Here is a 13,692-nt window from a genome sequence, read left to right as displayed (position 1 = left end):
TGAAAATGGAACAGATGGAATGGATAATTAGAAAAACAAAGACTATATACTACTTACTGAAACTGATACAGAATAGGAATGTGAATATTGAATAGCCCTATATTCTTTTTAAAAACAATACATAACTTAAAATTTTCCCATAAAGATAATTCTAGGCCCAAGTGGCTTCATTGCTAACTTATAACCTTTCAGAGAAAGAAATAATATCATTAGTAACCAAATCTTCAGAGAACAGAAAAAGAAGGAATACATCTCAATTCATTTTATGAATTTAGCACAACCTGACAAGAATATTATGAGAATGGAATTTACAAGCCAGTCTCTCTCATGAATGAAGAAACGAAAATCCACCAGTAGTATAAAAAGGCAACTATATCATGACCCAGTTGGGTTCATTCCAGGAATTGCAAAGTTGATTTTGCATCAGAAAATCAATCTGTGTAATTAACGTTAATTGCATAATAAGAGAAGAGAATAACATGATCATCTTAATCAGTGAGGAAAAGTGTTTGATAAAATTTGATATCATTCATTAAAAAAAAATCCTAGGAAACTCAGAATAGAAAGAAACTTCTTTAAATCTGATAAAGGACCCATATATAAAGCCAACAGCAGACCTTATTCCAAATGGTAAAATGTTACAAACTTTCCCTTTGAGTTTGGGAACAAGACAAAGATTCTATCAGGGGTGCCTCGCTGGCTCAGTCAGTGGAGCATGTGACTCTTGATCTCAAGGTCATGAGTTGAAACCCCACACGGGGCATGGAGCCTACTTTAAAAAAAAAAAAAAGAAGATTCTGTGAGTCACTTCATTCAACATGGTGACAAAGGTTCTAGCCAATACAGTAAGACAAGAAAAATAAAATACATAAGAATTGGAAAAGAAAAAATCACACTTAAAATATGATTGTATTTACAGGAATTCAAAAGAATCTGCAGAAAAAATATTGGAATTCATAGGTGAATTCAGCAAAGTTGCTAGTCACAAGGGCAATATTAAAAAATTAGTTCTATGTCGTTCAGAGGCATACATCTTTTGCAGCTCTTATTGGTAAAGGCAGATGCTGGCATGAAAACCATATAATTAATTGTATTTCCCATAGTGAGCCATTAGGTGCCCTCCCCTTTCGACCATGAAAGAAATCCCTTCCTGAGTGATGCTGGGGAGCAGATGGCCTCGCGTCAAGATTTAGCCATGTCCTGATGGGCCCATTTCTGCCTGCTGCAAACTGTAGTCTTTAGTTTCTGGATGATGATGACATCTCCACCAAGAAGTAACTGTTGTGTCCCTCCAGTCTTAGAGGGAGAGAAAATCTGATAAAAGCATTCAGTGTTTCTGGGGGGAAAAAATTACATTTATAATTACATTTCTGTATTTCATTAACAAAAATGAAATTTACATGTTTGTGTTACTTCAGTAAATAAAATTGTTCAAAATTATAGCATAACAAGATCAAGAAAGAATTACCAAGAAAAAATGGAGAGGGTGGGGAGACAGTCTACTGGCCCTCCCAGATAGTAAACACTTTGTCAAACTAGAGTGATCAGTGTAGCACAGGCACAAAATCAGATTAACCAGTGGAATATGTACATAACCAAGGAAGCAGATAAAGTTTAAAAGTCTCAGATTTGTTTGAAGTGATGAAAAACTAAATAGAAATAAAAAGTAGGCAGTTATAAACAAGAAGCTGAAAGATCAGTATAGACTTAATAGCCACTAGTCACATGTAGCTTATGAGCACTTGAAATGTAGCTAGTGTGACCGAGAAACTGAATTTTTCATTTTATCTAATTTTAACTAATTTAAATATATTTAAATATAAATTTAAAAACTACTTGATTCAGTTACCAAAGAACTTGTGTGTTTGGAACAACCTGGATATGTGAATCTGCTTTTTCAAATGTGAATTTTATGAAATATAAATACAGATCAAATATTTTCTGATAAAAATTTAGTGTTCGCATTTAGATGTGCTTGTTAGTATGAAATACACACTGGATTTTGAAGTCTTAGTAGAATATTAGAACGCAAGATATCTCAATTTTTATATCGGTCACATGTTCAAATGATGTTTTGGCAATCTTGGGTTAAATAAAACTTATTTTATTAAAATTAATTTCACCTGGTTTTTTTCTTTATGTGGCTACTAGAACTTTTAAAATTACATATGTGGCTCACATTAAATTTCTGTTGAACAACAATGACCTAGATAAAGTTAAGAGAAATTTTGTAGGGACAACATAAAAAGATATGATAAAACAAAGCTAAACTAAACTAATCCCAAGTATTTGAAAACAAAATAGTAAGTCCTCATTCAGACTTTAAAGTAGAAAATCAGCATAAAGATAATTCTCTTATTATAAAGTACCAAAAGTAGTTTACGTTCATAGTAAAACTTAAAACATCCCCTAATCCTACTCTTTAGAAATTACCACTATTGGGGCACCTGGGTGGCACAGTGGTTAAGCGTCTGCCTTCGGCTCAGGGCGTGATCCCGGCGTTATGGGATCGAGCCCCACATCAGGCTCCTCCGCTATGAGCCTGCTTCTTCCTCTCCCACTCCCCCTCCTTGTGTTCCCTCTCTCGCTGGCTGTCTCTGTCTCTGTCAAATAAATAAATAAAATCTTAAAAAAAAAAAAAGATAATTCTCTTATTATAAAGTACCAGAAGTAGTTTACGTTCATAGTAAAACTTAAAACATCCCCTAATCCTACTCTTTAGAAATTACCACTATTGGGGCACCTGGGTAGCGCAGTCGTTAAGCGTCTGCCTTCGGCTCAGGACGTGATCCCGGTGTTCCCGGATCGAGCCCCACGTCGGGCTCCTCCGCTGGGAGCCTGCTTCTTCCTCTCCCACTCCCCCTGCTTGTGTTCCCTCTCTCACTGGCTGTCTCTCTGTCACATAAATAAATAAAATCTTTAAAAAAAAAAAAAAAGAAATTACCACTATTAATATTATGGTGTTTGTGTTTCCACAGTTCTTTCTCTGTGTATATACACTGCATGCAAGTTGTGGTTTTTCTGATTCTTTGGTTTATAAAATGGGTTCCCTCCTAACACGTTGTTCTAGAACTTGTTTTTTCACTCTGTTCTGTGGTTAACTTTTCCCATGTGGGGATTCACTTCATTTTTAAACAGCTTTTTTCATAGTACGAGTACCATAGTTTATTTAACCATTCCTCTTTTGACTGACTCTAGATTATCCTCAATTTTTGTTACATATGCCCTTACATTTTTCTGTGATGGTCTCTCTGGGATAGTTCTTTTATCATATAATTGCTGTATCAAAATGCAAAAACACTGCCATGGCCCCTCAGAACAATTGTGTGAATTTATACTCCTANAGCAGGAATATAATTTCTCTTACTATTTCTGCCTATTTCTCTTATTAGTTCTCAGCAACCCGAGAAATTGTCATTATTTTTAATTTCGTCAGTCTGGAAGGTATCACTGGTGTCTTAAATTTGGATTTCGTTAATTATGACTGAATATATTTACTGATCCCTTACAGTCCCTACCCTTTGGTCATATTTCTGTTGGGATATTTGCCTTTTTCTTGCTGAAATTTAGGACTTTTTTTTTGCAACTATTAATAGTTGTGTATGTTCACTTGTTTTTTTTCCGAACCCCATTTATGGTATTTTCCACAAAGCAGGTCTCTCAGTCCCTCCCTATTTTCTTCATGGGTATTTTACCTGCTGTCTTTTCATGTGTAAGTGTTCCTTTGACCATCTGGAATCTATTTGGGTATGGCTTTACTGTATACTTCAGAAACTCGTCAGTGAATTAGGTCAAGATATTTTTTTTTTAAAGATTTTATTTATTTGACAGAGTGCACAAGCAGGGAGAGCGGCAGGCAGAGGGAGAGGGAGAAGCAGGCTCCCTGCTGAGCAGGGAGCTCGATGCCGGCTCGATCCCAGGACCCTGGGATCATGACCTGAGCCAAAGGCAGCCGCTTAACCAACTGAGCCACCCAGGTGCCCCTAGGTCGGGATATCAATTACTTCAACTCTAAGGCCACACCATCCACTAGGCCAGGAACTCACTTTGTCTTCCCTTCTTCAGAGAATGCTCAGCATAGCTCATTGGAGTTGAGTGGGTAGCATAGAACCTCTGTCCCAAGTGAGGCAGTGCCAACAATGTGGAATGCTGGAACTTTGACAAAATTACTTCCCATTCACAAAAAACCTTTTCATTCCGCAGAAGTATAGATTCCTAAAGGAAACTGCCCTCTCTGGTGTTACCACAGAAAAAATAAAAATCCCAAGATCTCTTCCCACCCCTCCAGCAGTTTTGTATTCTGCTTAGTGCCAGGCAGCCAGGAGTCACTGACATAAGCCACCTTCCATGGTTCTCCCAGAGTGGGCCAAAGCATCATTCTATATTCTTGCAGATTCAGTATTTCATGAATCTTTGCCCTGTGACTCCGACCAGATTATGAGCCCCTCCAAGATAGCCGCCATTTCCTTCCTTGTTGACCACGTGAGCTGCAGGGCCTGGAGGGGTGGTGCACTTAACCTGGCTCTCCTCTGCATTTGCCTCAAAAAAGATATTTACCCAATGCTACTGACCTGTCATAGTCTTACTCCTTCAGAACCCAACCCAATTGCCTACTCCATGAAATCTTCTCCTGACACATTCACTCCAAAGCCCAACCCTTTTGGAACTCTGCCCTCCTCATGTTCTTATTATAGCACTTAATCACCCTTTAATGCAATTATTCAGCAGTCTGGAGCTTAAGCAGCTCAGACACAGATGAACCTATAGCTTGACATGCAAAGATGAACAGGGCCAGTTAGAAGCCTCTCCTACAAGTTTTAAATTGGGTTTGAGAGCCTGAAACAATTACCTCATGTCTTGCAGCCCTGGCTGTACCATAGAACTCCCTGCGAGGCTTTAAAAGAAGCAGGAGCAGCCCGGGGCCCATGCCCCGGAGATGCCGATTTCATTGGTCTCCTGTGGAACTTGATCCTTGTGATATTTTAAAGGCTCTCTAGTGATTCTTTTTTTTTGGGTAAGATTTATTTATTTATTAGAGAGAGCACAGAGGGAGAGTGAGAGGGAGAAAGACTCCCCACTGAGCAGGGAGCCTGACACGGGGCTCGATCCCAGGACCCTGAGATCATGACCTGGGCTAAAAGCAAACACTTAACTGTGAGCCACCCAGGTGCCTCGTCTCTAGTGATTCTTATGTTCATCTGCTACTGAGAAACCTGGAGTTAGCTGAAAATTGTGTGAATTTGGGGCCTGGGGCCATATTCCATCCAACCACACGCAAGCTAAAGCATAGGAGGTCAGATGGGAAAGATGATCATAGAACCGCCAAGGGGATGGGACTGTGGCCTCAGCTCCTGGCAGCTTCATGATTCTGCTTCCTACAAGAGCTGGCTTTCTTTATATAAAATTACTTTGTACAAAATACTATTGAAGATATATATCTTTTAATCAAATTTTAAAATAGCTCATTCCTTTTTAATAATGAGTGATATTCTATGTAAAGATCAACCGCAATTTATTTTTTCACTTCTCGATGGAGATGGACATTCGGGCTGTTTCCAGTTTTTTGGCTATTATAAATAAAGCTGTTGTGAACATTTGTGTAAAAAAGTGGGGAGGGGGACACTCCTATCACTCAGAAATTTTAAGAATATTAAGAATCTCTACTAAGAACTCGGACAAAGACCAAACATATATATTTTTTTAAATTATACCACACTCATCCTTCAGGTCTTGGCACAGTGTCACTTCCTCCACAATTTCATCCCAGAACCCCCAAACTAAATGGTCTTCCCTTGTTCTCTCCCATAGAACCGTATTAGTTTTCATCATGGTACTTCTCACAGTTTGTTCCTTCCTTCCTATCTGTGCCCACAGACTCTAAGCTTCGAGAGAACAGGTGCACTGTCTCTTTGGGGCATCCCTATACACACACCCAGACCTCCAGCACCCAGCACACAGGCACGTGCAAATACACGTGGAAAGTACACTAGACCCTCAGGGGAAAGGCTGAGTCTCGAGGAAGCGGAGGCACCAGCCTCTCCAAGGGGAAAGAGTTAGTGGTGCTCGTTGATGGCACACTTCCAGGGGGATGTCGAGGCTCATGCTCATTCGGTAGCTCCAGTTAGCAGGTGTTCTGTATATTCTTGGAACGTGTGTACAGAATGAGGTGCCCCTGCTGCCAAGCACCAGCCCAGTGAGGAGTCGTCCCCTCTGCTGACTCGTGGAAGACTGAATGACACCATCAGAATTGACTGGGACCATGGAATCTTGTGTAGTAAACAAGGACAAATGGTGTTTTTGTCACTTCTTCCTTTTGAACGTGGAACCTTTGGAAAAGAATCCAGAGCTTCCCCCCGCCCCCCGCGCCCGGATTTTGTTTAAGAACTAAGAATGGTGATGATCTTTTAACTGAGGAAAGAGTCCTTTTTATGAGCATGAGGAACAGAATATTTTCCCCAAGCAAGTTAACCAGGTCCCAAAGGATCTAAGTGAAAATAAGGGGAGAAAAAAAGGTATCCAGACAGTCCTAAGCAGCACTCTGAAGAATAGCTCAGATGACACAGAAAAGAGAATTAGAGCGGGGTGGTAGGGGGCAGGGCACTCAGTGATTCAAGTGAGAAAATCAGTGTGAGGTGAGTTAGAAAGAGTACCTCCAGACTCAGGCACAGGGAAGTAAACTCTAGACTCTGACAAATCCATTAAGCCCTCTTTGTGTCCTAATGGGATGCTACTCCAGACTCTGGTAGGAGCCTTGTGAACGAAGAGGGAAATAATAAGACCCGCTTGCTTGCTTGCTGTGAGAATCAGATGAGGTCATGTATGTGAAAGGGCTTTGTATCTGGAGTGAGGCCCTGAAGTGGTTAGGACAACTGGTAGTACTAAGAGGGACTAACACTCTGTGGACTTCTTTGTGGCTGGGGTCACAGATGCCTTAGAGGGCAATGTCTGAGTGAGGATAAAAAGGAAAAGTAGGTGATGGCCCGTCACCTGGCCAAAGGGAGGGCATGTAATGGGAATTTCTGTTATAGGCAAGATATAATGTTCTTGTAAAACTTAATTACTTGAACTGCTGCAAGATCTTGCCAGACTGATAGCAGACATTTTGACAAGTCCATTTCATATTCCAGAAGATAGAAGTGATTACGGGTTCCGGCCACTCTGGATCTACTTCTGACCAGAATGGTGAAGTACAGATCACAGCAACTTGGGAAGAAGCAGTGGTATCTCTGTGTTCAGGCTGGCTTGGAGGTCAAGGCCAGGCCAAGAAAATGCGTGCATGGTTTTAGAAGAGCCAGATTTGTGAGAGCAGGAATCAATAACCATTAGTTAATAGTCTTGCCCTCTGGAGGGAAAGTTCAGGACGCTCTCAAAAATATCATTCCTACTGCACAATTACAATTAAGCTGGTGAGAAACAGACAGGTGCCCCAAAGACTGAGATCTCACACAAATTGTGAGTTTTCAAAAGACATGGGCAAAAGGTAGAAAGAAAAACTTAGAATCAAGGCATGGATTTTTTGAGAATATTCTCAGGAAAGTACAAGTCTTTGAAAGTAGGAACAGGTTTAGGACAAAAAGGTGAAAGGATTCTTGTTTTCTCCTCGGTGCAGAGCTGACAGGAAGTGAGAGACCCTTAGGCTGGGGCTAGTGTCCTAGTTTTGAAAGAGAAATACACTTTTTTGATGATCTTTGAATAACATTGGCAAAATGTTAATAATTATCAAGGTTAAGTAATGGACATAGGATTCACTAGATCATTCCCTCTACTTGTGTGTATGTTTGAAAATTCATAGTTTAATATTTCTTTAATTACATTTACATAGAAAAATCTAGAAAACAGTTGACTGGAGGGACTGCAGTAGGGTGAACACTGAGTTACAGCACTACCTGTACCCGAATTAGTGGGTACCCAAAGAAAAGAAGGGAGGTAAATCAGTGAGTGCCACCTTTTTTGAAATAACTAGAATGTTCTTTGTGGTATTACCCTAGGAGAAATCATACACATATCAGCTTTGAGGGACAATCACTGTGTGTTAGTATGTTGTTTGTGTCACTTCTTAGAAAAGCTAGAACCAGTGGAAGGAACTGGGTTGTTGGTGTTTTTAACAAGTCTGTGTTGAAGATGGAAGCCCCACCTAGGCCTGGGGGGAGAGGGGACACAGACCTTCTGGATTGAGGGTAGTCCCAGGAGAGGCCTCTGAGTGGTACCAAGGTGCTCGCCTCTGAGGACAGCCCCGTAACTCAACTGCATCAGTAGCATCTTGACTGACCTGGAAGCTGTTCTTAGTCCCTCCTTGCCCTTCCATGTGGATTTGCTGCCTGCTTGTGTTTCTATTAGAATAAAAATAACAAAAAGCAGGATTATGCATGGAAACTAAGAAATACAGATTACTCTTCTCAGACTCCTTTACTGCTTCTTCCTGTTCTCCCCAACTTCTCAATGGTGGGGTGCCCCCCAGGACATTCTTCTGTATTTGTATTCATGCCCTGGGTGACCTCATCCAGAATTATTCCTTCAAATACAATAATATACCGTTAACCCTTGAACAACATAGGTTTGAATTCTGCAGGTCCACTTATACATGGATTTTTTTTCAATAAATACAGGACAGTAAATGTAATTTCTTTTCCTTATGATTTTCCCTTTTTTTTTTTAAGATTGATTTATTTATTTGAGAGAGAGCACAGGCAGGAGGGGCAGAGAGAGGGAGAGAGAATCTCAAGCAGTCTCGAAGCTGAGATCGTGAGCTGAGCTGAAACCAAGAGTCATAATTGTGTATATTTATGACTCCCAAATGCCACCTCCAAGCCAGACCTGGCACCTAGCCTCCAGGCTCATATATCTGCCTATAGCATCTCCCTTTGGTGGTTAGGTGGCTATCTCAGAATTCAGCATGTCTCATACTGTCTGCTATCTTGGACCTGCTCCACCCAGAGCCTTCCCTGTCTTGGTTGATGGCAAGTTCCTCAGGCCAAAATCCCTGACTTCTCTGTTCCATACCCTACTTCCAGCACATCAGGAAATTCTGTAGTCTCAGCCTTCAAATTATGTCCAGATTCCAAAGTGCTTTTCACATCCCTGCTACCACCACCCTGACTTGAGCCACACCATCTCTCCTAGATTACCGGTCTCCCTATTCCTGCCATTGCTACGCTAAAGGTCTCCTCAGCATAAGTTAAATCATGGTACTTCTCTGCTCAAATACCTAAGTTAGCTCCTCATCTCATTCAATAAAATCCAGTACCTTTATAGTGCCTGCAGGGTTTCCATGGTCTGCTGCTTCTTACCTCTCTGCCTTTACCTGTGGCCCAACTCGCCCCACTCCAGCCATGCTGGCCTCCTGAGGTTCCTCCTTGCCTCTGGCTGTGCGCACTGAGCCCATTGCCCGGGCGTGTTTCTGTAGACATTCCTGAGCCACCTCCCACGCCTCCTCCAAGTCTTGCTCAGATGTCACCTCAAGAAGTAAGGCTCACCCACTCTGTTCTGCTTTAGAGTGCCAGTGGCACTCCCGAACCCCCTTTTCCTTACCATCTTTTTATTTCTGTAGCGTTTACTACCTTCTGACTTGCTCTATAATTTGCTTATCTTGTTTACTTTGTATCTCCATCTGATGGAATGTCAACTCCATGAAAACAGCGGTCTTTTGTCCAGTTCCTCAGTGTATTTTATGGGCCCAGAACAGGGCCTGTCTCAAAGTATTGATTAAAAGGAAAATAGAGACATCAGGGAGGCGGAAGGAGAGAGTCAGGACAGCTGAGAGGCCCAGCAAGACAGGAACTGCTGAAGGCTCTCCCCTGAGTGATGACCTTGGCAAGCCCCTTCTCTTTAGTCAGGGGATTCATTGGAGATATCTTTCCCCCTCCCCCCTCCCCATGTTGGGGAGGCGGTGAACCGTGGGAGCCTTGAGAGGGCCAAAGTTCAGTCATCCTCACACTTCAGACTACCCCCTCCAGCCCGCCGAGGGCCTGCCTCCCTTCGGCACTTGGGAGCACTGAGGCTGCCGCTCTGGAAGCCGACCCCATACTGCAAATGCCTTGTGTCTGCGGATCTCTGCTGTCAGGGTAGCTTTTCAAACCATTCACACCTGGTTAACAGATGAGAGAACATTAAAGCTTTTACAGTTACAAGACCAGTGGGAGTTATGCTCTGCTAATACTTTCAAAAAGTTGTTTGGTTTGAGGTTGATCATTGTATTTTATAAAAATTATATGAGTTTATTTTATAAAAATATAACGGAATATATATTATCATATATATATTTATTTCTTCTTGTGTTTACCACTTCCATATGAAAAGCTGGTTGTTACTTTAATAACTAACTTTTCTCATTTTTTTATACTTTATCAGTAAAGGTTGCTAAGTCAATTAAGTAACATGCTTGTCATTCATTATTATTATCTTAGTTTTATTTTTCTTATTTGGGATAAGCCATGATGGGCCATTCCGATAAAAGGCCCAGTGGGAGGTTAGAGCTCTCTCAGTGCCCTTGGGGACAATACAGTGAGGAAGCTCAGCTTATCAGTCTTCTCACACTTGCTTCCTGTGAGCTGGGACATGGTTGTCATGAGAAAGGTGCTTGGAGTTGGGATTTGGGGGACTCTCCCTGCCTGGCCTGAGGTGTGGGTGACAGTGCTGATTCTGGGGGCTGGCATAATAACTCAGTACTTTCCTTTCTCACAGTTGTTTCCTCTCTTTGCTCCTGGTGGCTGCTGTGGTTTGGAAGATCAAACAAAGTTGTTGGGCCTCCAGGCGTAGAGAGGTAAGCCTCAGGTTCATGAATGCCTGTAAGAGCTTCTTCCTTTCTATTTCTCTAAAGCAAGTCAGTTTTAGCTATTTAGTGATAATTGATAGACATACCATGGGGGGCTAATGCTGCCCTTTCTACAGAATATGGTCAGTAGATTCCAATTAGTGTACATAAAATATAATTAGTTCTACTCCACATGCTTTTAACTTTCTAAAAGGAATCTTTAGTATTTTTAGTCTTTAGTATCGACTTACAGCTGCCAATTCTACTCATTCTACCAGCACTCTGTCCTTAACTCGGGCGGGAGATCTGAGGGCTCAGGACCAGAGCTTCTCATGAGAATGAGAGTAAAATCAACCAGCTAAGCATCTCAGAAATGTCTCGTAACTCGAGGAAAGATGAGTCAGTGTCTAGTTAAATTTTTGCTTGAGTTTTATTTTGTAATGAGTCTTGATTTATTTCCAGAGCTCCATTCCAAAAGTAATATCGAAATGAAACAAGATGAAACCAGAGAGGGAGACACACCCTAAGAGACTCTTAATCTCAGGAAACAAACTGAGGGTTGCTGGAGTGGAGGGGGGTGGAAGGGATGGGGTGGCTGGGTGATGGACATTGGAGAGAGTATGTGTTGTGGTGAGCGCTATGTATTGTGAAGACTGATGAATCACAGGGGCGCCTGGGTGGCACAGCGGTTGGGCGTCTGCCTTCGGCTCAGGGCGTGATCCCGGCATTGTGGGATCGAGCCCCACATCAGGCTCCTCTGCTATGAGCCTGCTTCTTCCTCTCCCACTCCCCCTGCTTGTGTTCCCTCCCTCGCTGGCTGTCTCCATCTCTGTCGAATAAATAAATTTAAAAAATTAAAAAAAAAAAAAAGACAGATGAATCACAGACCTGTACCCCTGAAACAAATAATACATTATATGTTAGTAAAAAAAAAAAAAAAAAAGAAGTCAAGCAAATATTTACAGTTGACAAGTCAAATGAATAAACTTGGTTAAAAGTGACAACGTAAAATCTTTGTTTATCCCAAGTTTCACCGATGTTATTACTGTGCCTTCTAGTAGATCTGTTACTGCCTTGTTGATAATGGAAGGGCACTGAGATCTAGGCCGACGTTCGCTCCTCGGTCTTCTGTATCTACTCATGCCCTTTTCTATATAAAAATTGATCTATAGACAAGATTTAGAAGAGAACGGAAATATCCTAAATCAAAACTCAGAAGCAAGCAGCACTCTTCCCTGAACATTAAGGTCTGTAATGAGGGCCTCTTCCTGGGGGCCATGACCCCTTTTCTGACTCACGTAAAGGTGATGTTAGCACAGAGGTAATGTTGCATCCTTTTTTTTTATCATTTTTAAAATTCAGTGGGTAACATATTCAAAGGGTTTTTTTTAATAGCTCCATTACTAAGACATTTTAAAATCCCAGTAAATTGTACAGTGTTCTAAAAAAAACCAAACACCAAAAAACAAGTTATCCAAATGGAGTAAGAAAGAAGTGGGAAGCCTCAGTAAACCAGTAGCCAGGGAAGAAATTGAACACTTGTCAAAATATTACTCTCTCCACGAAGGGCATTACCCAGGGAGTTTCCATTTGAGATAAGCTTATGGAAATAATAATCTTCTATTTCTCCTTGAGTGCTTAGGAGAATTAATTATTTCCAAAATACAGAAACTGTTCCAGAATAGGGGAAAAGATGGAAAGCTTAAAGAGTCCTAATTGATTGTATGCATAGAAACTCTGAAACCAAAACAAAGGCCAGTCACAGAGTGACTGTTTGTGGAGCAGTCTAATTTACCAGTGTGTAATAGCAGGATCATTTCCTACCAGAAAACCTGTCAATTAGGTTCTATCAGTGGGTAAAAATAGAACCTAAATTTTTAGTAGTGGCCAAGTAATCACTTAGTCATTTATTGAAAGTCAACACTGGTTCCTGGTTTAAAAACAAAAATCTTAGTAAACTCAAAAATAATATCTCCTTTTAACACTATAAAGAATATCCAGATAGCCAATGTCACTCATGATATAAAAATACTAGAAGTTGTACCAACAAAATCTAGACAAGTTTGTCACAATAAGAGCTAACATTTGAGCATTTCTAAATTTCTTGCACTGTTCTAAGAGGTTTTATATAGATTTATTTATTCTTCATAACAGGCCCATGAAATAGTTACTGACCCTGTTTCACAGATGAGGAAACTGAGGCTCAGGGAGGCAGAATAATTTACCCATCATTGCACAGTTACTGAGAGGCCAACCTGGGCTTTAAACTTGGGACTTTGGTCTTCACAGGCCACGTGCCAAGTCCTGTAGTCCCCATCATCACTTAATTCTGTTCTGGATACTCTAGACTGTGCACTCGGAGAAAGAGAAATAAGTTTTATTACTAAGGGACAGGGGACAAAATTATTATTTTCAGATAAGATGATGGAAGCGCAGTATGGTAGCGATTTGCCAGCATAAAAAGTAATTCTTAAGTATATCAAAAATAAATCAATGAAGACAAACAGCCAACTAGAAAATGTTTGCAACATACTTGAAAGACAATACGGAGAGGAGGAACACCTTGTAGAGAAAAAGTATGCTTATGAATCTAAATAAAATTTTAAAAAGATATTTCTTCATTCTCTAGGAATGGTGAATGTATGGTGAAGGGAGATTATCTTTCTTTTGCCACACAAGAGAGCATGCTTTATCAAAGAGGAAGGAAGAATTAGAAGACTCCTACCTCACAGGGCTAGGATAGGCTTCAATTAGGTTCAGTAAGAATAACAGTTTCTAGGGGCGCCTGGATGGCTCAGTCGGTAAGCGTCTGCCTTCAGCTCAGGGCGTGATCCCGGAGTCCTGGGATCGAGCCCCACATCAGGCTCCTCCGCTGGGAGCCTGCTTCTTCCTCTCCCACTCCCCCTGCTTGTGTTCCCTCTCTCGCTGGCTGTCTCTATCTC

General features: G+C 41.2%; 1 protein-coding gene across 1 annotated transcript in view; it reads left to right on the top strand.

Moving 5' to 3' along the window:
- ATRN (attractin) overlaps positions 1 to 13,692 on the top strand; it is a 146,524-nt gene that overhangs the window by 119,346 nt on the left and 13,486 nt on the right. The window contains exon 26 of the mRNA XM_040638053.1: positions 10,681 to 10,759. Coding sequence (XP_040493987.1) covers positions 10,681 to 10,759 — 79 coding nt within the window. The remainder of the gene's footprint in view (positions 1 to 10,680; positions 10,760 to 13,692) is intronic.

The sequence above is a fragment of the Ursus maritimus genome, unplaced genomic scaffold (assembly GCF_017311325.1).
Source record: "Ursus maritimus isolate PB19 unplaced genomic scaffold, ASM1731132v1 scaffold_22, whole genome shotgun sequence".
Lineage (NCBI taxonomy): Eukaryota > Metazoa > Chordata > Mammalia > Carnivora > Ursidae > Ursus > Ursus maritimus.
Note: the sequence above shows the minus strand (reverse complement) of the source record. Positions and strands in the feature narration are given on the sequence as shown.